This window comes from Rhodnius prolixus, unplaced genomic scaffold (assembly GCF_049639745.1).
Source record: "Rhodnius prolixus isolate KJV_2025 unplaced genomic scaffold, Rpr scaffold_6, whole genome shotgun sequence".
Taxonomy (NCBI): domain Eukaryota; kingdom Metazoa; phylum Arthropoda; class Insecta; order Hemiptera; family Reduviidae; genus Rhodnius; species Rhodnius prolixus.
Window position 1 is genome coordinate 41,225,648 of NW_027411634.1, and position 23,937 is coordinate 41,249,584.

Here is a 23,937-nt window from a genome sequence, read left to right on the forward strand (position 1 = left end):
TTTATTTTCTTCACCTAGACTGTACTAATAAAATACACGCTCTATTCAAAAAAAATTAAATAAATAAATAACAACCGGATTCAGTGAAACTTAAAACGGATAAGTGCGCAGATAACTCGATTAGTTTCAAAAACTACGATTTATTTCCCATTGTATTGACCTGATTAATCGATTTACATTTATTAATTTTTTTCCATGAATTTGCAAATATCGATTCTACTCCCCCTTGTTTCGTAAATTTCTGCCATAATAATGTTTATAAAATACAACAATTTTTATTAATACTTTTTATAAATATTTACACAAAAATTTTAAACAAAAAAAAATTGTTATATATCACAATGTGTTATATTTACATGAAGAAAAATTATTTTAATAGATTTTTTGTTTTAACCAATCACTTTGTTTATAAACTCTTATCACTTAAATATACATTTTATGCAATTATGTCTGCTATATATTCTCGCACGAATTTGAATGAATTGGGCGAAATTTTAGATTTATCACTTAATTTTTTTTTTTTGATACTGTTTTATTATAAAGCAGGTCTCAACACGCACACATCAGGGCGAAAATTTGTTAATCGACTTCTTTTTTGGATAAACTTTAAGTTAACTTTAAGAAAGTGAATTTAACTTAAAGCCAACTGTGTGGTGGTTACTATTTTTTTTTACTAATAAATTCTAACTTAGCATCATCACACGTTCTGCCTCTCTTAAACACTTACGGACTTACTTACGGAGAAACGAACTGCGACCCGATGTGCGTAAAAACACCAACTTATCAAACTAGAATTTTTTTTTTTTTTTTGTGCGCAATTCCTTGATATAACAGACATTAAATAATGGCACTGATGGGCCTGATTGTTCACCCCCCTCATTACAATAAGAATAAAATTCAATATATTTACAACTATTTTTATACATAAACATTAAATTGGAACAAAATTCTAGAAACTATTTACTAAATTTGATTCACTTTTATAACAATAATGAGCCTAACAGTTTAAAACAAACCTGTTTTTGAGAATAACTTTTCCCTTTTTGGTCCCTTACAAGAACAAAAAAAAAGAGTTAAATTCGGGACTGTGGTTAGTTCTACAATGTATTTACATATTTCTTTACTGGATATTTAATAAAAATAGCCTGCTCCTTAGAAAACAGAATAGAAAAAAGAGGATACACTTGGGAAAATACCTGTTTGTTCCTCTTTAATATGGATTCCAGACATAATCACTTGTTATTCTTATGGTTTATGAAGAGCCTTCAGGAGTATGAGTTGAATGAAAGTACGCCTCCAAAAACTTTGTAAGGAGAATCTATTGGATCCAGGTTATTGATTGTCCTTAAATCATTTCACGGATGTATAGGATAAAATAGTGCAGGATTACCTTTAGAGTTCATCCTTAAGTTCCGGGCTTCGACTTGACTTCGTCAATTAGTTCGTTTATGAAGAGCCTTCAGGAGTTTGATCTGAATGGAAGTAACTAATACAACTCCAAAAAAACATTGTAAGGAGAATCTATTGGATCCAGGTTATGATTGCCATTAAATCATTTCATGGTTGCATAGGATAAAATCGTGCAGGATTGCCTTTAGAGTTCATCCTTAAGTTCCTGGCTTCGACTTGACTTCGTCAATTAGTTCGCTCAGGCTAACCTAGGAGATTCCCCAGGATAAAGAGGGAGAGATGTGATTGTGTAGCGGAATTCAGGACTAAGAACATTTTGTTACTTCTATCTGCAGTACAATCTGGCAATATAACATTAGGGCAGAAATAGTGGGGGGACCACTGATTCCATGAGAGGATAAGCCTTTCTACTGGATATTTGTTACTTGATTTAAGGTGCGCCAACAACTGAGGTATTCTACGCACTGCCGGCCTCCGGACAGTGTTCTCTCATTACAGACAATACAGTCCATCCACCCGTTCAATGAGCTGTAAGAAGCTCCTAGGAAGAGTGAAGGTCCAGCAGCTGGATTCAAATTCCGGGATCTCAGCGTTGGAATCCAATACAGCTAACCACATAGCTAATCCCCTTTCCCACTGTGAATTTGTTACTGTAATTTATTTCTGTTGAAGGGGGGTATGTTCGGGTGCGACGAGATATAATTAAATCTTAATGAACAAGCAAAAGGTTTATTTCTTTTTTTCAGTATGCGGCCAAGTCTAAGAACTCGCAGAAGATGAAATGACCAAGTCTTTTAGTGGCCTACAACAAACTATATGATTCAGTGGGAAACAGAGATCACCGAATCTCATACCGAAGATATAAGAGGTGAAGAAAAACAAAATATCTAATATTTTTCATTCTAATTTTAACTGCAGTCATAAATGAAAACTCACTTAGGGGCGGGGCCTCAAGCATTTTCCAAAGTGTAACACACTTTTTCCTGTGTTTTGGAGCAGTATTGAGAGATTTCTTAAAAACATTTTGACAAAGAGATTCAAAAGAATACTAATAGAATAATTAATACTTAACATGGTACCTCTATGGTAAATTATTATTTTTTAAGTCCATGAATAATTTAAATTAAACAAAAAATGAGATAGAAAAGAAAATTAAAATAGATTTTCTACAAAATACTGTTTGGAATGGTAATAATTACAATAACAATTAATAATGCTCAAAATATAAACTAAGTGAATTGGTGTTAAAAGTAATTTAAAAATAAGAATTATTTTTTGTAACGTATTGCACATATTGGTGGCAAATTTTTTTTAAAATTCAGATCTTAAATTTGTATTATTTATTTCTAATTAAATTTTGAATTAAGAATACTAAGTGGCGCTAAGAAAGGTGTGCGGCTGAACTTGAAAACTCTACATCCCAGACTCCGCTATACCTTCGTCATCTGGAAAAATAAAAAAAAACACTCAAATTTGTGGTTTAGCTTGTGGAAACTATATGATAATAAATAAATTGAAATAAATACTGTAAATGAATAGTTATTTATTTAACAAGTGCGGAAAGTAGTACTTTTCCTCACGCGAGGAATTTGCAAGTGCAAATTGCCGAGTGTGAGGAAAATACTTTACACTCGAGTTAAATATTATATTTTTTCTGCAACCATTAGGGTTATTAACTAAAAAAAAAACTAAACAGGAATCACTAGAATCCATTTTAAATTTCTATAAGGTAACACTATAACCTTTTTAACTGTTACAATTAAAAATATCTAATTATTTATTAAAATATTATTTTTATTTCTATATTCCTTTCAATTTTTATTTTATTTTTTAATATTCGTTTTTTAATTATTTAGTTACGTTAAATAAGCTTATTAAAGTTTTACAGAAAATATTTAAAAACAAAACTTCTTATATCAAGGAAGCACAATAAAGTTTTTCCACTCACTAGTGAGGAAAGTGATACTAATGGGAATTTTTCCCCACTAGTGGGGTAATGTTGGGCATTACACAGCTGATTTTAATTGAGTAATGAAAACATTCCTACATGGTTGCAGAAAAATTAATTTATTTAGATGATAAAAGGGATGAAACTGTATTTGATTAAGTGATAGATATCGCGAGATGGCGTCAAAACAGCCAGGAGGTAAAGTAACGCAGCAGAAAATGCTGTTGTCCATTGTTGCCCGTCCCAGGAAAGATAAAAACCCTTGCAACTCCTGAGGATGCTGGATGATCGCATGTCAACTGTAAGAGAAAGTAGAGGAACATGGCAATCCAGCCTCCCCCAGAGCATGGAACCTGCATTTAGCCTCCTTAGGGCATAAGAACTCGTTAATGGGAAACCATACAAGTGGCTTAGCCGTTTCTTCATTTCTTAAAATTACCTCGCACTACAATCTATTTGTACAGTAAATTATTTTAACGTCTAAGTAAAAAAAAAAAAAAAATGTACTGAGGAGACAAAAACATTTACATTATATTTACAATAACTCTTGGAGGTTATAGTTTATAGTGCATTGGCTGTTATGCAACAAAAATGTTTCTTAGATTATGTAAACTTTCTTAATTACCCAGCAGTCACCGTTGTTTCTCAGCGATGAAGAAATCTGGAGAGCTCACTCCGCTGTCGTTGTCGTTGCTTTTACCTAAAAACCACCACCTTACATTCAATTACCACCACCAAGATTATACATAACAAGAAATACATTATATGTATAGGTATATATACAATCAAATTATATATGTCAATGAAAGTAATTGCATAAATGAAAAATTTATTTTGAATGTGATTAATTTCTTCAATATTTCTAATTGAAAAGTACGAGGTCTGTAAATTAAGTAATGAGACTGGCAACATTGCGTTTGATCTAGCAACACTGGAGGCGCTGGGCTTCCGAACATGAGAGGCGGCAGAGGTACATGCGATCCGCCTTCAGTACGACCTCAAGGTCAATCGGTCAATAAACACTTTTACCGAGAGAGGTTCTTGAAAAACTTCTGTAAAAGAGTCATTCGTGTTGAGACCAAGAACATCAAGAACAAGTGGGTGGTGTTGCATCACGATAATGCTCCCTTGTCACACAGCAATTTCAATAAACCAGAGTTTTTGGCCAGTAAAAACATTCCAGTGGCTCCTCACAGCCTCCTTATTCGCCTGACTTGGAGTCCTTGTGACTTTTTTTTCTCTTCCCGAAGTTAGAAAAATCACCTCAAGGGAACTCATTTTGGGACAGTCGAAAACATTCAACCGGCAGTAACCGAGACCAGCTGAAGGCTATTCCAGTATCAGAGTTCGAGCACTGCTATGAGGGGTGGAAGAAACGTCTCCAGCGCTGTGTGGCTTCAGAAGGAAGTTATTTTGAAGGTGACAATATAGAATTGGAATTCTTTTTGAATAAAAAAATTTAGAAAAAATCAGTTTCATAACTTAATTTACAGACCTCGTAGGTAAAGCTAAATGTCTTGTCTTACGCAAACAACTTCTTATCGTTTGAATTGGGCTCACGTTAATGCCACGTTTAAACAATAACACTAACCAGAAACAGTAAAGTCACTAGCTCAAAACGTTTTCCCAGATTGAAAGTGTGGTTAGGTTCCTGTGCTGGATAATATCGTCGATTTGACCCTTACAGGTTTTGGAATTACATTCATCGTCAGAGGTCACAAATATAAAGTTATTTATATTTAAATAAATTTATATAAATATAGCATGCAGAAAATGAACCCTTTCTGCACGTAAATTAGGGCAGTGTTTTTTATCCAATAGAAATAATGAAGGGAAAAATAAAGCAAGAACTTCCGGCTAAACCAAGAATAAGACAGCAGTTAACCTCGAAAGCGGAAGTAATGTTGGCATGCAAGACTTGCAGATCCTCGTGTTTCCGAACATGATGTATACTGAAACCAATGTCTACCGTTGTGCTGAGAACGGGACTTGCCATTCACAAGCGCCGTAAAGATCGCTGTCTGAAGTGGATGGTGTCTTGATGAGGAAATGGTGCAGCGCTGGTTTCCAAAGACTGTTTCCGCCCCTTGTTTACATGCATTGTCGATGTTCTTTCTTAACCTCTTTTTTTTTTACTGACGATGAAATTATTTTAATCCGCAATGACTGTTACTTGGTAATAAATTCAATGAAAAGAAATTCCAAAAACGTACGTTTTGGCTTCAAAAACTGACATGACTAAGAAACACTTGTAAATTAATTAATTTTGATTTTAAAAAAAGGCAGTCTTGCGAGGTTTCGAAAGAACGTGTACAATATTTATACTGTTTTGAAAAGACCTTTAGGTGAGAAGTTCAGATTGAAGACCTCTACTCCTATAAGATTGCACTAAGTTAGAAAAGCGTACAGCATGCAATTTAAATAGTATGGCCTTACTGCATCAATTTTTATTTCAAAATAAATAAACTAGGGAGCCAAAATACAAAAAGGCGCTTAAAAAAAGGTGTTTTATCATCTAAGGGGTGGGGATGATATAAAAGTGTTTCCACTTAGATTGTAAAGCAATCTGGCTTTCCCTAGAACCCTCTTAGATTTCACTGAAGAACTGGAGGTTAGTTTCAATGGCTAAGCTACAGCTCCCAAGTTACTTCCACTCCATTTCAGTTTAATATGCTTTTCCACTGCATATTTTATCTTCCCTACTAGATATACTGTATACTACGTAATGGAGGTCGTAATGTAATGATACAATGGCATGTTTGTAATTAAATTGTACATATTAACATTAGAGTTTATTTATCTCTCAAACAGTTTAATATGATATATAGCCAGGGCAAATCAGCATCTACGCTCCCTGTATAAATAGAAAGAAGAAAGAGAGGGGTTACCCAGGATCTTGGTAATCAGAATAGGGTAAATACAGCAAGGTCTGCACTGCTAGGTATTATCATTGATTTTAACCGTCGCAGCATGTATAGTAGAGTGAGTGTGTCGGATTCCCTGCACCAGACTTAGGAAACTGGTCTGATCAGTTGATCAGCTATGACTGAGATAAAATCAGGGAAAATAGGGGGCAACTTAACTTTCCATTTCCCAGGGATTGGTAAGAAGGCTACAGCTCAACCATTTTGTTGTTTGAGCTGAGCGCTTTAATGCCAGCAACAAAAAAGGATAGATACGCCCTGGACCAGGTAGAGAAACTGAACGGACACATCTTACTGGCTTGAATTTCCATCTGGAAGATGCTGGGAAATTCACCCCTAGACTCTGGCAGCCTAAACTCTTTTGCTCAAACGACTGCATAATATTAGAAAGGGGTAAATTAACAGTTTTACTCCCGTGAAGAATAGTTTCCCACAACACTGAACCTATTTTTGTCTTTAGGAAGGTTCTACATCGAGGAGCTAACAGCTGGGAATAATGAATTGGTTGTGCTAAAGCAACCTTGCATTCCGATCCCCTTTCTAGAGATCCCGCAGATAGCCAGCTTCGCCCACCACCCAAGCAGTTGGTGACAATCGAGGACTAGGTGAGCTAACTGAGAGAGGTCTAGTGTTATCCCTGTGGTTAAATTACATTTAAACACCTAACCTTCAGGATAACGATAACAGTTTTCCTTCTCGAGTAGTATTTGGAAAGTGAAAAGAACATTATTAGTGGGCGCTAATGGCCAAGGCAGTCGATGCGCCAAAAAAAAAAAAAAAAAAAAAAAAAAACAGTTTTCCTTACCTTCAAAACCTTGATTATGATGTATCTCTCTGGGAGGCGTTTGATTGTCTTCACCTTCGAGCACGGCCAACAAGCACTGATGGATGCATATGTACTGTTGTTCAGTTTGTACCATCCAAACTCTCTCCTTCCTCATGGCCCAGACTATGCCGAATATATCCACATGGTCAGTGCCATGGTTCAATGATTGTAGTATTCTGTCCAAAGCAATGAACGTGCCCGATCTACCAACTCCGGCACTGGATAAACAAAATGAGTACATCCATTAAGATAACAGTATGTTTTTTTTACAAGTATTATAATTGTTACTCCAGTGGGAAATACTTTAAAGTTAAGGATTTTTTAAGGATATGAAATAAAAAGTTTTACCTGCAATGGACCACTATTGGTCTTTGTTCAGGAGAGATCCTCTCCCTAAATGCTCGAACAAATCGAACTAAAGTTGTTGGAGGATTAGGAACTCCAAAATCTGGCCACGTTGTGAAATGGAAATGTCTTATAACCCTCTGAGTATCACCCTGTAATAAAAATGAGAATATTGTTTTAAAAAAAGAAAATTGAAGAATAAGCAGAGTAACAGACTGAGTTTAATTTGCTGAGACCACTCGCAAGACTTACCCTTACTGCTATTCTTAGAGTTCGAAATCACGAATTTTCTTAACTCCGAACATTTGAATCATATTTAGTTCTTACCACTTTATAATGATTGTACCTATCCGCTCTCTCACAGGTACCTTTAATCGAATCGGGAAAATGTGGCAGGTAAAGTTGTGGGTTTACGTGTTTGTAATCGCCATACTAAAGTTGAAAGTACAATCGTAGGACCCGTTCGCGGGTAAGTCTCAAAGTATGATAAAAAATCTTCCTTCAATTTTATTTTTATTTTATTTTATTTTTTTAAATTTATTTTGTTATTTACAATCTGTATAATACACTATACAATAAGTAAATAGGAAGATAGAAGTATAGAGGCGTGAAAGGCAGGAGGAAAGAAACTGCCCAGCGGCAGCACTTTCTACAGGATATTAATTTTAGGCCTTTAGACTGCGGGGCCACTGGCGATTCAGTCGGCGAGGAGTATTGTTAGGGATGTCAGAGGAGGCGAGAGACTGTACAAGAGGATTTGAGCAAGTGGAGAGAGTAGTATGGAATATTTGGTATTTAGTCTTAGCGAGTTGGTCTATGAAGAGAATATTGAGGTCGTTGTGAAGAGTGAGGTTAGTCGCCGTAGAAAGGAGCATCAACTTTCTGTCGGAGGAGTTTTGACTGAAATGTCTGTACAGTCCGTATGTTTGTAGGTTTGACTGAACCTCACAGCTCTAGTCCGTATGTCCACCATAGGTTTGAGAATAGTACTGTATATTAAGCGTTTGAGTTCAATGGGCAATTTGGAGCGTCGTCCAAGTAGTCTGTAAAGTAGTTTCGCACGTTTTGTCATTGCTTGTCTTTTAAGCCTAGTGTTTGGGTTCCAGGTGAGTCGTTTGTCTATGTAGAACCCAAGGTAGCTAACACCAGATCTGTATAAGGAAGAGGATTGCTGTTGAAGAGGACAGGTGGACAGGAGCCCCGCCGGAGAGTCAATTTTATTTTTAGAAATTTATAAATTCTTATTAATATCATTTATGGGGCGAGAGAGTATGATGACCCTTAATCAACCCCCACTCTCCCAGAAATAGCCGTAATAAAGTTTTCCCTGAAGTGAAAACCATTGGCTAAAATAAGATTCATAATCTTACCCTGGCCATAATGAATTCCGTGATACTCCAATCTGGATAATGGCTGTCGTTCAATATAGTAACAGAAATGTCCCCATAATAGACAGGCATTGTGTCGTACGGCCAGTAATGATCACATTTCTCTCTTCCTGAAACATAATTGGATGGAAAAAAAATGGTTTTTGAAATCTTTTTTTTTTAGGTGATGCAGAAAAGGAAACTGTTCCGAGTTGTTAACCTTTTTCTATACACCTGGTGAGCATGACTATTGCTCGAGAATTACTCTCCCAGCACATTCTCCAGAAATCATCCCTGGTCGAATGCAAAGGTCCTTGGGTCACAATAAATTCTCTAGGAGAATTCCATCCCTAAAAAGAAAAAGGTTACAATTTTAAAAATTATTCCATCAACAGCATCAAACATCAAAGTAACCTCTCCAAAACAGCTGTTACAAAATTTATTTATTTATTTTTAAACTAAACTTACAGGCACATAGTTAGCGTTTATATAATCAGAACCTTCTTCATCGTCCACGGGTTGCAGCTTGAATCGGGAATGGTCGTAAGGCAATATATTGGTAAACCTATTTTTAGGTCTATTACACGAGAGATCGGCAAAAGTGCAAGGCTGTTCACGGCCTACATGTTTTAATTCTTCAAATTCCTCTGAGAAACGAAAATCTGAATCAGCTGACATGATTCTATAATGTTCGGCAAAGTTTTCCAATCGTATTGGTCGACTGTAATTGAAACAATAGAAAAAAAAGAAAAGGAAATTATAGTTTTACATTTAATACAAAATTATAGTTTCAAATGTCAGATGTATCAACTTGTAGCAAGGGAAGAACGAAACAACAAGCGCAGTATCCACTAAATGATTACCAGATTGCAGTATCGTGAAACAAGACGCACTTTCGCAACAAGTAGATACACCTTCTAGAATTAGATTTCCTTTCAGTACTCACCTAGTTTCTATTATACTATCTGGTAGACTAAGCGTATCATTTGTTCTGTTTTCTGCAGGTTTTCTGCCAAGAATTTTGTTCCTTCGTAAAAGGAGTACCACGACCAGTAGTACTAGTATTATAGCGCTTGGGATGGTTATACCAATAATCAAAGGTGTAGTATCTTGATCTAAGCACAAAAGAAGTTACAATATTAATTTACATGGTGTGAGATGGGAACATGGTTACAGTCAAAGAGTCACGGCCCTTGAAACTAGATTGATCTCTAATGGTGGACGAAATCAAGTTCGAAACAGTCAGAAATGGGGGGGGGGGGAACTGAGGAACTATCCACATTTTCAAAACAGAGGTTGGAAGCGTCGAGATTCTTTAACTACTTCTGTAACGGCAATCTGAAACGAAACATTGCAAGATCTAAATTGACAGGGCGGATCGCTCAGGATATAAGGAGTACTTTCTAAAACCGCAACTAGATAGAGGGTACTAAAATTAGAGATGACTGGCGAAAACCATTTTCTTTGCAGGCTAAGAATCATATCTATAGGCTGAAGCGGTAGAAATATAGGAAATATGCGAGAGCAGGGAACTTTCTAGGTAGAAACTGATTCAAGATATCTACTCGAACTTAGATTCAAGAAACATGTGATGTCCCATTGCAATACCAGACAACAAGCTTTATAAGAGAACATTAATGCTAACTGACTTAAAAGACAAGCAATGACAAAACGTGCGAAACTTCTTTACAGACTACTTGGACGACGCTCCAAATTGCCCTTAGAACTCAAACGTTTAACATACAACACTATCCTCAAACCTATGGTGGACTTATGGACTAGAGCTGTGAGGTTCAGCCAAACCTACAAACATACGGACTGTACAGGACATTTCGGTCAAAACTACTGCCGACAGATAGCTGACGCCCCTTTCTACGGTGACTAACCTCACTCTTCCTCAACGACCTCAACATCCCCTTCATAGACCAACTCGCTAAGACTAAATACCACAGAAATACCACTCTACTCTCTCGACTAGCTCTAATCCTCTTGTACAGTCTCTCGCCTCCTCTGACATCCCTAATACTCCTACTCGTCGACTGAATCGCCAGTGGCCCCGCGACTTCCTTACAGTCTGAAGAACTAAACGTCATTATTCTCCTATCTCTCCTCACTCCTCCTCACAATCTCCTCTCTCCTATAGAGAGTGCTACCGTTGGGTAGTTTCTCTCCTCCTGCTCTCCTCCCGCACCAGTTCATCATACTCTTCACATTTACTTATTGTATACAGTATGCGGATTGTAAATAACAAAATAAATTTAAAAAATTAAAAAAACAAAATGCTATCTGAATCTTGTAGAGATCCCTCAAAGAGATTTTCCAAATTCTCACCTGTCTGGATGGAAAATGAATAATGAGTATCGGTGAATTTGTCCGAAGTGGTGAACGCCCTGATTTTAACTCTATAAGTGGTACCTCCTTTAAGTGGACCATTGCAATATCCAGTAAGCTTGCCTTCACAGTCTTCAGTACCAATGGTGAAGTCTTCTACTGAGCCGTTCTTAAATGGATAATATGGTTCCAGTACCTGGAAAAAAAACAAGGGATGCGAATGTAAAACGGCGTGGGAAACCAACTACTGAAATTAATGCGGTCCTTGAAAAGTTGAAAGCCCAAAGCTCACCTGATACGGTGGCCATACACTGTAAGCTTGCACATCTCTCCAACTTGGCATTTCCAGGCCGGAAGCGTTTTTAGTATCATCTTCTGCTATAATTATAGTGTAAGCAATCACCTGCACATAAAAGGGACACGAATTAGCAACAATATCCAGTCAACCTCTTGCTCCAGAATTCAGAGCAGATCATGGTCACAGATACTTACAGGGCCATTTTGATCTGAGAAATAATTTTTACGGAACCTAATTTGAATAGTAGTTGAAGTACGACAAACTTCCGTCGGTACTACTTGATCACTTGGTTTAGGTGGAGCTGTAAAGTACCAATTTAATTAATACAAAGTACAACTAAGAAGAATTAGATTTCTCAAGTCCAAAAAGAACTATGGGAAAAAGTTACCTAGTATTGGCATCTTCTGTTTCCAAATCGCTTCAGGACCATAGCCCACTCTGGTTTCCGCTTGTATGCTGAACACGTAGGTTTTTCCTGGCAATAGGTTTCGAATTGTTCCCCGGAAATCATCAGCTTTGAAGTTTTTGTTTTGTGTGTGGTAAGAAGACTTGAAAAGATAAGGAGAAAAATCGGTCAAAGGAATTTTTTATCAATTTTAGAGTAATATATTAAAACTAATGGACTTCGAGAGGTTTACCTCTAAGCCATAAGTAATAGTGAATTTAAGTATAACACCATTTTGTTCGCTGTTTGGAAGTGACCACTCAAAGGTTATCTCGCTTGGCTGTACGTCGATTGGATCAAACTTCTCAACCTGCAAAAGGAAAAGACCAAAAATCTATATTGTAAATCTCACTACACTTTGTCCTTCCGAATCTACGTTCTCTCACTCGAATCTCACCAGCATAAAACAGATTTAATTCAAACTAACTGCATGTACGAGGGTCGTTTGAAAAGTCCGTGCAAAGTCAGAGAGATAGCACTACTGGCGCGTATCGAGGTTATGTTTAGTTAGTAGCATCTCTTGGAAGAACACACACCAAGTTTCAGCCAGATCGGTCTATTTCTTTGTGTTTGGCATTCGTTTGAATCGAGGAAGTCGAGTGATTTTCAAAAAATGGACGAAAAAGAATTTCGTGTGTTGATTAAACACTACTTTATGAAAGGCAAAACGCCTCAGGAGACTAAAGAGAAGCTTGATAAACATTATGGTGACTCTGCACCTTCGATTAGAACAGTTTATAAGTGGTTTCAAAATTTTCGGAGTGGCCATATGGGCACAAGTGACGCTGAACGTTCTGGACGCCCTGTTGAGGTTACTACTCCAGAAATCATTGATAAAATCCATGATATGGTGATGGATGACAGAAGAGTGAAGGTGCGTGAGATTGCTAGAGCTGTGGGCATCTTGAATGAATGGGTACATAATATTTTGCATCAACATTTGGACATGACAAAGCTATCCGCAAGATGGGTGCCGCGATTGCTCACGCTTGACCAAAAACGAAATCGTGTGAAGTGTTGCAAGGACGGTTTGCAGCTGTTCCAGTAGAATCCGCAGGACTTTAAGCGTCGTTTCGTCACTGTGGATGAAACATGGATACATCACTACACTCCTGAGACCAAAGAACAATCTAAACAATGGGTTACCAAGGGGGAATCTGCGCGAAAAAAGGCGAAGACCGTTCCTTCGGCCGGAAAGATTATGGCGACTGTCTTTTGGGATTCTCAAGGAATAATCCTCATCGACTATCTGGAAAAGGGTAAAACTATTACAGGTGCAAATTATTCATCGTTATTGAACCGTTTGAAAACCGAGCTGCAAGAAAAACGCCCACGATTGGCCTACAAAAAAGTCGATTTCCATCACGACAACGCACCAGCTCACACCTCAGCAGTTGTGGTCGCAAAATTAATGGAAATAGGGTTCCAACTCGTTTTACATCCCCCCTATTCTCCAGACTTGGCTCCCTCGGACTACTATTTGTTCCCCAATATGAAGAAATGGCTGGCGGGAAAAAGATTTTATTCAAACGAGGAGGTGATTGCAGAAACGAATGGCTATTTTTCAGACTTGGACAAATCCTATTATTCGGAAGGGATCAACAAACTAGAGCAGCGTTGGACGAAGTGTATAAGCCTAAAAGGAGACTATGTTGAAAAATAAAAAAGGTTTACCCCAAAAAATTAAGTAGTTTTTATTTTTGCACGAACTTTTCAAACGACCCTCGTATATGTTGAATAGATTTGTATTTAGTTAATAATTTAGTTAATTTTTCTATATTGAGCCTAACTCTTGTTATGAGTTGTATTACTCGAAAACAATAAAATTTTGATTTGATTTGATTTGAGCATTTAGTGGCACTTTAAAGCGGAATTTCCTTAAAAAGAATCTCAGAAAAATGAAAAATCCATTCAGTAAAATTAGTAGTAGCAACACATAAAACCACCCTTTAGTAAAATATAAGAAGCCAGAATCAAAAACAAGGATAGCCTAACTATAACCTCCCTCCATGGAGTGTTATTAATCAAAAATTACAATTTATTGTACAAATAAATGTTGCATTTTCGGCGGAAAACTCATTAATGAAAATTAAATAGGGGCCGCGATACTTGTGTGAAAATAAGGGAAAGTATTATTCTTCATGAACCTGTAACCTGTCTTCTTAAACATTACCTGATTCGCTCGAACTCTTTGTGATAAAACCATTACACTCAACCACAACCAACACCACTCTCATACCATTAACCTACCTTTCCTGGTATGCTTTCCTGTGTGATGAAAACCGCGGAAATTGGTAAGGATTTCCTCAATATGGTTGCTTCCATTCCGGATCTGACTACCACGGTGAAAGTGTAATTTCTGTGTGGTTTTAATTCATTTATAGTTATCGTTTCTTCTTGGGTCAAATTCTGTATGAGTATTCCCTCAGTATTTAAGTATTGTACCTGGAATTAAAATGCAGAAACGTTTCTCACTAAACATTTTTTTCTCTTTTAAGAAAAATAAAACTACATAATCCAAAATTAAAAGTTATGGGCTTTTACTACGCAGCAAATAACAATATTAATTTTAAAAAAAGACACAAGTAAATACCTCAAAAGCATTATATTCTCCGGGTGGTTTATCCCAGGTAAGCGTTATCGCAGTGTCTGTTATCTGTGTAGCATTTATTTTAGTTATATGTTCTGGATCTGTAAAATGGGGCAAAAAGATAAGATTAAATTTGAGGATACACTTAAACGTTGCACAATTTGGTAAGAGTAAAAAGCTAATCTGCTTCGAGTATGTTGTCTTAAAATTCGGAGTTGTTTTGTTTGGATGCGGAGCACAAAGCGGTAGAATTTAAAAATAAGACTCAAACGACAGAATTATATTATAATTCTCATGAATAATATTATTTGGATTATTAAAAAAAAAAAGAAGCAATTAAATTGACGTTACTGGCTGCGTCTGAGGCTTTTTCAGCGCACTGATGGCCTTCGGACAGCGTTCTCTCCTTACAGTGAACTGTAAGAAATTCCTAAGAACAGAAAACTTAATGGCCAACAGCTAGATTCGAACCCAAGATCTCTGCGTGTTGCTACAGTAAGATGATTTGTAATAAAATAAAAAAATTAATAGGAGGAAATAATAACTGCCAGTTTCAGTCTTGATATATTTTTATTATGCCGGAGCTCTTTCGACCCTAGGGACTAGGTCCATCTTCAGGGCTGTGGAACATATTTTACAGTATGTTAACAATAATTATATTAAAATGAATGTGTATAAAGTAACGAGACTGTCACAAAAAAATATATAGGCAAAACACCACAGCACTTTTCCTTACATAGCACAGAAAATCATCACACTTTCAATTTCCCAAACACAAAGCTACTTAAATCAGAAACCAACACACCAAAAAGGGAAAGTGCTAGAAATGATATACACATCTAAGACAGAAAACAGTCTAAATTTCAAAACTGACACGAACAATTTAAACAACATATACGCCGCCAACTTACTACAAAATACTTGGACAATTGGCAACACTGACTTCCTCACAACCAAACACACACAGACCGATCACACTCAGTCCAATGAGCAAGACAAGACAGAAGAAGACACACCAACCCTTTAATGATTTAAAATATTACATTGTAAACTAGGTAAATAATTTTTGTAAATTTTCGTTACATTATACATATTCATTGTAATATAATTATTGTTAACACATTGTAAATATGTTCCACAGCCCTGAAGATGTGACCTAGTCCCTAGGTCGAAAGCTCGGCATGATAAAAAATAGATCACGACTGAAACTGGCAGTTATTTTTCTCATCCAACTGAAACTATGAATCAGTCACCAAAAATAATGAACAGCAAAAATAATTAAGATAAATAAAGTAAAAAAAAAACTTACATAACCTATCCTGTCGATGTAGCGGTTGACTCAGAACCCTGTCGGCCACCGTCCAAACAGTGATATTGTACAATCGGCCAGGTGTAAGATTGTTAAAGGTAACTTTAGATTCAGTTTCATTAGCACCTTTCTCTTTGATAAGTGCACCTTTACCGCTAGCATCGCCGGCACCGATCAATGAGAAACGATATCTATCGAAACGTGACGAAGCCTGCGGAGTCGGCGTATATCTTAGTGTCACCGTGTCAGTTAGGTGTGCATTGTTCACTACCAGGACTTCCGATAATATTAGTGGCACTGTTTATAAACAAAAAAACAATAAATTACAAACAATTTACAAATATTTCCTTACAAAAAAAGCAAACGAAATACTGACTGGTGCGAGCTGATAAAGTTGTGACATCACTCTGCAGTTCGTACGACACCGTGCGAATGTCAAACTGATACTTCACACCTGGCATCAGGTCTTCCACCAGAGCGCGCACAGAACCTCCTTCTGTTCCTTTGCCCGTCATATTTCTAGTCCTAAAAATAAAAAAAATCGATAGTGAATTTTGGTAAAATCGAATTTAATATCGTTTTGTTGAAATTGGAGTAGATCTCAGTAAGGCGAATGATTAATTATAGGAAATGAATGATCTTTAATATTGTGACTACTATTTCCTAAAATTTACGCCAAAAATGTATTTCCGGATAATAAATCAATTTAGAAAATGTGAGACGATCGTAATACTTCCTTTCGCTTAGAAGGATTTTGAAAAGTTAATAGTTAAACTTGGCTACTTGGGAGTTTTCAGTACAAATACTGGTTACTATGACTACACTTTACTGACAATAAGTATACCTCTGCACAATCTCTTCGCCATTCGATTCCAACGGAGACCAGTTGATTATATAGTACTCAATGCGACCTTCAGGTCTTGGAAATTCCAGGGTAACGTTGGTGGAGTCTACAAGTGGTGCTATATCGGTCACAGGATTTGGTCCTATAAAACGGGGAATCCTTTCAAATTAATCCTGCTAAAGTTTCGTTTATTTTTGTACACAAACCAGGTTTATAGAAGTGCATACTCACGAACGGTATGGTTAAGAACTAAAGGTCTGGCTGATTCCACATTAAAACTGACAGTGTTCACTTGAATGGTATATTTTTCACCTGGTGTTAGATCTACAACTTCCGCTTCGGTTACTGTTCGCTTTACCGGTGGTAGTTTGTACCATCGAGATTCCTCTTCTGTTCTGTACCTGTCAGATGTGGTAATCATACTCAGGATTAGCGATCCCTCTTTTCCAGATAAAAAGGGCAATAAAATGTTTTGATATTTACCTGATAGAAAATTCAGAATAAATACTCTCTTCGGGTTCGATCCATCGAACAACTACCGAATTACTGGTCACGTTTTCAAGAGTCAAGTTGGTCGGCGGCTTAGGATCTACAAAATCCAACAAGGGTCGCTTTTAATGTATCTAAAATTCTAATGTAAATGGCTAAATATAAACTCATCATCGCACTGAAGTATTTAAAATTATATCGATAATAAAGGTGATGATAGTCTGTCAGTAAAATTTACTTTCAATAAATTATATTAAAAATTCCTAATTTGAGTGAAATACAATTTAAATGAATACAAAAACAAACCTTCAATATGCTTGAAACAGAAATGGGAAAGTGTTAACAACAAGAATGAGTCCAAAGAACTATTTTTGGGGGGGAATTAGGGGACCACAAAACATCTCTTTCTGGATTCCCTTGAGTATGAACTCTTAGGGGGAACACTTACACACAGCTTGGAAGTAATCATGCGGTTCGCTGTACAATCCGTGGCTAATTGCGAACACTTTGATCTGGTAGCCGGCGCCTGGGTACAGGTTGGTCAACAGTAAGTGCGGCTCTGTGGTTACAGTTGTCACAGATTTAAGGCCTGAAACATTATCCAGTATTTAAGACAATCAAAATTCAAATTGATTGATTGGTTGGCTTTAATTTTAATTTCTATGGCAACATTGCCCTGTACCTGAATCATTTCTTAGATGTATCACTTCGTATTTCTCTTGTCGTGAATTAACATCCGACTTCCAAGATATGTTCAATCCATATTCAATTGGTTTCAAATCTTCTATGACTGGTGAAGAAGGCCCTTCAAAGAAATTCAACGAATAAATTAAACATAAGTAAAACAGAAATCAAGCTAATCACACTGTAATTTCCTGAACCACTCACTTGTCGCCTGATAAGCGATTTCTGCATTTGATTCCACCGAATTCGAGACAGCCTGCACGGATATAGAATAATTTCTGCCCGGAAGTAAGGATTCCAGCACGTGTTCCGTTTTATCGGTCACCATGGTGTTCGTGTCTCCGTTCAGTACTCCTACTTCTGTGTAACTGATCTGTAATGTTAATGAAAAGATTAATTTACCAAATTTCATAATTTATGAGAGCTTGACCTTGAATATTAACATTAAAGCTGAAACTTCAAGCGAATTCTAATCACAATCAGCAGAGTTTATGTTTAAACTTAAGTTAGAAATTGTTTTCTGCTCTTTAAAATAAAAAACTCAGTTTGACTGGGAGTTGATCACCTTGTACTCGTCTTGAAAGCTGGAATTGTCTGGACGCCAAGTTAGGGTCACATCGTTAGTCTTGTTGTCGATTTCTGATTTCAATTCTTTCACTGGTAAAGGTTCTGAAAAAATCAAAATATAGGTCAACGTTTTTTTAGTTTAACTACCATTTTTTGAACAATGTGAACAATTGATTTTTAAGAAAGTGGCCGAGTTCTCTGATTTAATATTTTATAATATGTATATATATGGGAACTTCTATTTGAACGAGGTCTTGAATTTTACGACTGTAGCCTGATTCCGTGGCGTTTGTTTTGCCGGACCAGAGAATTAGAAGATAGGAATTCGAAATAACAAACACTTTCGTCTTTAGCCCATTTTCGCTATAAAGCTTTTTGAAATTTGACAAACTATTCAAGCACTAAGCACGATATTGATTTCTCATTACCATATCCTAAAAATTCGAAATGTTATCCTCTAAATCAGTGGTTCTTAATCGGTGTCCAACTGTTCCGCGAAATTTCAATTTTAAATGTATTGAAATTTAGAAACTTAGGAAAGATATGAAAACAAAAAATTATTCTTTATTTTAATTTGAATTTAATTTTAAGTTCTTGCTAAATACCCAATTTCAAATGATTCAATGTTAGTGTTCCGCGAGAAAAATATATACCGTGTCTATGAAAAGGTTAAGAACCACTGATATAAAGGGTTGAAAATTTTTTGGGTCATGAAATTCTGTACAATTATGGCTGTTCTATATCTCCCACTGTGAAGCACGTATTGGTATGGAATTTCTTTCTCTTGTACACTTTGTTTTTCTCAATTATAAACTATAGTTATTTTGTGCACAGATCTAAAAAGGTAGAAGATATAAAGGGTTGAAAATTTTTTGGGTCATGAAATTCTGTACAATTATGGCTGTTCTATATCTCCCACTGTGAAGCACGTATTGGTATGGAATTTCTTTCTCTTGTACACTTTGTTTTTCTCAATTATAAACTATAGTTATTTTGTGCACAGATCTAAAAAGGTAGAAGATATAAAGAGTTGAAAATTTTTTGGGTCATGAAATTCTGTACAATTATGGCCGTTCTATATCTCCCACTGTGAAGCACGTATTGGTATGGAATTTCTTTCTCTTGTACACTTTGTTTTTCTCAATTATAAACTATAGTTATTTTGTGCACAGATCTAAAAAGGTAGAAGATATATAAGGTTGAAAATTTTTTGGGTCATGAAATTCTGTAAAATTATGGCCGTTCTATATCTCCCACTGTGAACCACGTATTGGTATGGAATTTCTTTCTCATGTACACTTTGTTTTTCTCAATTATAAACTATAGTTATTTTGTGCACAGATCTAAAAAGGTAGAAGATATATAAGGTTGAAAATTTTTTGGGTCATGAAATTCTGTACAATTATGGCCGTTCTATATCTCCCACTGTGAAGCACGTATTGGTATGGAATTTCTTTCTCATGTACACTTTGTTTTTCTCAATTATAAACTATAGTTATTTTGTGCACAGATCTAAAAAGGTAGAAGATATATAAGGTTGAAAATTTTTTGGGTCATGAAATTCTGTAAAATTATGGCCGTTCTATATCTCCCACTGTGAAGCACGTATTGGTATGGAATTTCTTTCTCTTGTACACTTTGTTTTTCTCAATTATAAACTATAGTTATTTTGTGCACAGATCTAAAAAGGTAGAAGATATATAAGGTTGAAAATTTTTTGGGTCATGAAATTCTGTAAAATTATGGCCGTTCTATATCTCCCACTGTGAAGCACGTATTGGTATGGAATTTCTTTCTCTTGTACACTTTGTTTTTCTCAATTATAAACTATAGTTATTTTGTGCACAGATCTAAAAAGGTAGAAGATATAAAGGGTTGAAAATTTTTTGGGTCATGAAATTCTGTACAATTATGGCCGTTCTATATCTCCCACTGTGAAGCACGTATTGGTATGGAATTTCTTTCTCTTGTACACTTTGTTTTTCTCAATTATAAACTATAGTTATTTTGTGCACAGATCTAAAAAGGTAGAAGATATATAAGGTTGAAAATTTTTTGGGTCATGAAATTCTGTAAAATTATGGCCGTTCTATATCTCCCACTGTGAAGCACGTATTGGTATGGAATTTCTTTCTCTTGTACACTTTGTTTTTCTCAATTATAAACTATAGTTATTTTGTGCACAGATCTAAAAAGGTAGAAGATATATAAGGTTGAAAATTTTTTGGGTCATGAAATTCTGTACAATTATGGCCGTTCTATATCTCCCACTGTGAAGCACGTATTGGTATGAAATTTCTTTCTCATGTACACTTTGTTTTTCTCAATTATAAACTATAGTTATTTTGTGCACAGATCTAAAAAGGTAGAAGATATAATAGGTTGAAAATTTTTTGGGTCATGAAATTCTGTAAAATTATGGCCGTTCTATATCTCCCACTGTGAACCACGTATTGGTATGGAATTTTGTTCTCTTGTACACTTTGTTTATCTCAATTATAAACTATAGTTATTTTGTGCACTGATCTAAAAAGGTAGAAGATATAAAGGGTTGAAAATTTTTGGGTCATGAAATTCTGTACAATTATGGCCGTTCTATATCTCCCACTATGAAGCACGTATTGGTATGGAATTTCTTTCTCTTGTACACTTTGTTTTTCTCAATTATAAACTATAGTTATTTTGTGCACAGATCTAAAAAGGTAGAAGATATAATAGGTTGAAAATTTTTTGGGTCATGAAATTCTGTAAAATTATGGCCGTTCTATATCTCCCACTGTGAACCACGTATTGGGTATGGAATTTTGTTCTCTTGTACACTTTGTTTTTCTCAATTATAAACTATAGTTATTTTGTGCACAGATCTAAAAAGGTAGAAGATATAAAGGGTTGAAAATGTTTTGTGTCATGAAATTCTGTAAAATTATGGCCGTTCTCTATCTCTCACTGTGAAGCACGTATTGGTATGGAATTTCTTTCTCTTGTACACTTTGTTTTTCTCAATTATAAACTATAGTTATTTTGTGCACAGATCTAAAAAGGTAGAAGATATAAAGGGTTGAAAATTTTTTGGGTCATGAAATTCTGTACAATTATGGCTGTTCTATATCTCCCACTGTGAAGCACGTATTGGTATGGAATTTCTTTCTCTTGTACACTTTGTTTTTCTCAATTATAAACTATAGTTATTTTGTGCACAGATCTAAAAAGGTAGAAGATATAAAGGGTTGAAAATTTTTTGGGTCATGAAATTCTGTACAATTATGGCCGTTCTATATCTCCCACTGTGAAGCACGTATTGGTATGGAATTTCTTTCTCTTGTACACTTTGTTTTTCTCAATTATAAACTATAGTTATTTTGTGCACAGATCTAAAAAGGTAGAAGATATAAAGGGTTGAAAATTTTTTGGGTCATGAAATTCTGTACAATTATGGCCGTTCTATATCTCCCACTGTGAAGCACGTATTGGTATGGAATTTCTTTCTCTTGTACACTTTGTTTTTCTCAATTATAAACTATAGTTATTTTGTGCACAGATCTAAAAAGGTAGAAGATATATAAGGTTGAAAATTTTTTGGGTCATGAAATTCTGTAAAATTATGGCCGTTCTATATCTCCCACTGTGAACCACGTATTGGTATGGAATTTTGTTCTCTTGTACACTTTGTTTTTCTCAATTATAAACTATAGTTATTTTGTGCACAGATCTAAAAAGGTAGAAGATATAAAGGGTTGAAAATTTTTTGGGTCATGAAATTCTGTACAATTATGGCCGTTCTATATCTCCCACTGTGAAGCACGTATTGGTATGGAATTTCTTTCTCTTGTACAATTTGTTTTTCTCAATTATAAACTATAGTTATTTTGTGCACTGATCTAAAAAGGTAGAAGATATAAAGGGTTGAAAATGTTTTGTGTCATGAAATTCTGTAAAATTATGGCCGTTCTATATCTCTCACTGTGAAGCACGTATTGGTATGGAATTTCTTTGTCTTGTACACTTTGTTTTTCTCAATTATAAACTATAGTTATTTTGTGCACAGATCTAAAAAGGTAGAAGATATAAAGGGTAGAAAATTTTTTGGGTCATGAAATTCTGTAAAATTATGGCCGTTCTATATCTCCCACTGTGAACCACGTATTGGTATGGAATTTTGTTCTCTTATACACTTTGTTTTTCTCAATTATAAACTATAGTTATTTTGTGCACAGATCTAAAAAGGTAGAAGATATAAAGGGTTGAAAATTTTTTGGGTCATGAAATTGTGTAAAATTATGGCCGTTCTATATCTCCCACTGTGAACCACGTATTGGTATGGAATTTTAATCTCTTGTACACTTTGTTTTTCTCAAATATAAACTATAGTTATTTTGTGCACAGATCTAAAAAGGTAGAAGATATAAAGGGTTGAAAATTTTTTGGGTCATGAAATTCTGTACAATTATGGCCGTTCTATATCTCCCACTGTGAAGCACGTATTGGTATGGAATTTTGTTCTCCTCAATTATAAACTATAGTTATTTTGTGCACAGATCTAAAAAGGTAGAAGATATAAAGGGTAGAAAATTTTTTGGGTCATGAAATTCTGTAAAATTATGGCCGTTCTATATCTCCCACTGTGAACAACGTATTCGTATGGAATTTTGTTCTCTTATACACTTTGTTTTTCTCAATTATAAACTATATTTATTTTGTGCACAGATCTAAAAAGGTAGAAGATATAAAGGGTTAAAAAATTTTTGGGTCATGAAATTCTGTACAATTATGGCCGTTCTATATCTCCCACTGTGAAGCACGTATTGGTATGGAATTTCTTTCTCTTGTACACTTTGTTTTTCTCAATTATAAACTATAGTTATTTTGTGCACAGATCTAAAAAGGTAGAAGATATAAAGGGTTGAAAATTTTTTGGGTCATGAAATTCTGTACAATTATGGCTGTTCTATATCTCCCACTGTGAAGCACGTATTGGTATGGAATTTCTTTCTCTTGTACACTTTGTTTTTCTGAATTATAAACTATAGTTATTTTGTGCACAGATCTAAAAAGGTAGAAGATATAAAGGGTTGAAAATTTTTTGGGTCATGAAATTCTGTACAATTATGGCCGTTCTATATCTCCCACTGTGAAGCACGTATTGGTATGGAATTTCTTTCTCTTGTACACTTTGTTTTTCTCAATTATAAACTATAGTTATTTTGTGCACAGATCTAAAAAGGTAGAAGATATAAAGGGTTGAAAATTTTTTGGGTCATGAAATTCTGTACAATTATGGCCGTTCTATATCTCCCACTGTGAAGCACGTATTGGTATGGAATTTCTTTCTCTTGTACACTTTGTTTTTCTCAATTATAAACTATAGTTATTTTGTGCACAGATCTAAAAAGGTAGAAGATATATAAGGTTGAAAATTTTTTGGGTCATGAAATTCTGCAAAATTATGGCCGTTCTATATCTCCCACTGTGAAGCACGTATTGGTATGGAATTTCTTTCTCTTGTACACTTTGTTTTTCTCAATTATAAACTATAGTTATTTTGTGCACAGATCTAAAAAGG

At 35.4% G+C, this 23,937-nt stretch overlaps 1 protein-coding gene across 3 annotated transcripts in view; it reads right to left on the reverse strand.

Annotated features, from left to right (window-relative positions):
- Positions 1-511: 511 nt before the first annotated feature.
- The window catches only part of Ptp10D (Protein tyrosine phosphatase 10D), a 115,114-nt gene continuing 91,688 nt past the window's right edge, over positions 512-23,937 (reverse strand). For 2 of the 3 annotated variants that reach the window (XM_074140503.1, XM_074140502.1), the window contains 24 exons: positions 18,376-18,479; positions 18,015-18,183; positions 17,809-17,931; positions 17,575-17,715; positions 17,121-17,226; positions 16,869-17,038; positions 16,638-16,779; positions 16,170-16,318; positions 15,794-16,090; positions 14,488-14,585; positions 14,145-14,339; positions 12,088-12,204; positions 11,838-11,997; positions 11,644-11,750; positions 11,444-11,554; positions 11,152-11,347; positions 9,767-9,935; positions 9,289-9,541; positions 9,041-9,170; positions 8,824-8,951; positions 7,457-7,605; positions 7,088-7,326; positions 3,984-4,058; positions 512-2,855 (listed from right to left, as the gene is read on the reverse strand). In XM_074140503.1, the coding sequence (XP_073996604.1) occupies positions 3,991-4,058; positions 7,088-7,326; positions 7,457-7,605; positions 8,824-8,951; positions 9,041-9,170; positions 9,289-9,541; positions 9,767-9,935; positions 11,152-11,347; positions 11,444-11,554; positions 11,644-11,750; positions 11,838-11,997; positions 12,088-12,204; positions 14,145-14,339; positions 14,488-14,585; positions 15,794-16,090; positions 16,170-16,318; positions 16,638-16,779; positions 16,869-17,038; positions 17,121-17,226; positions 17,575-17,715; positions 17,809-17,931; positions 18,015-18,183; positions 18,376-18,479 (3,521 nt within the window). In that variant the 3' untranslated portion in view covers positions 512-2,855; positions 3,984-3,990. The remainder of the gene's footprint in view (positions 2,856-3,983; positions 4,059-7,087; positions 7,327-7,456; positions 7,606-8,823; positions 8,952-9,040; positions 9,171-9,288; positions 9,542-9,766; positions 9,936-11,151; positions 11,348-11,443; positions 11,555-11,643; positions 11,751-11,837; positions 11,998-12,087; positions 12,205-14,144; positions 14,340-14,487; positions 14,586-15,793; positions 16,091-16,169; positions 16,319-16,637; positions 16,780-16,868; positions 17,039-17,120; positions 17,227-17,574; positions 17,716-17,808; positions 17,932-18,014; positions 18,184-18,375; positions 18,480-23,937) is intronic. The other variant, XM_074140504.1, reaches the window with a different exon arrangement.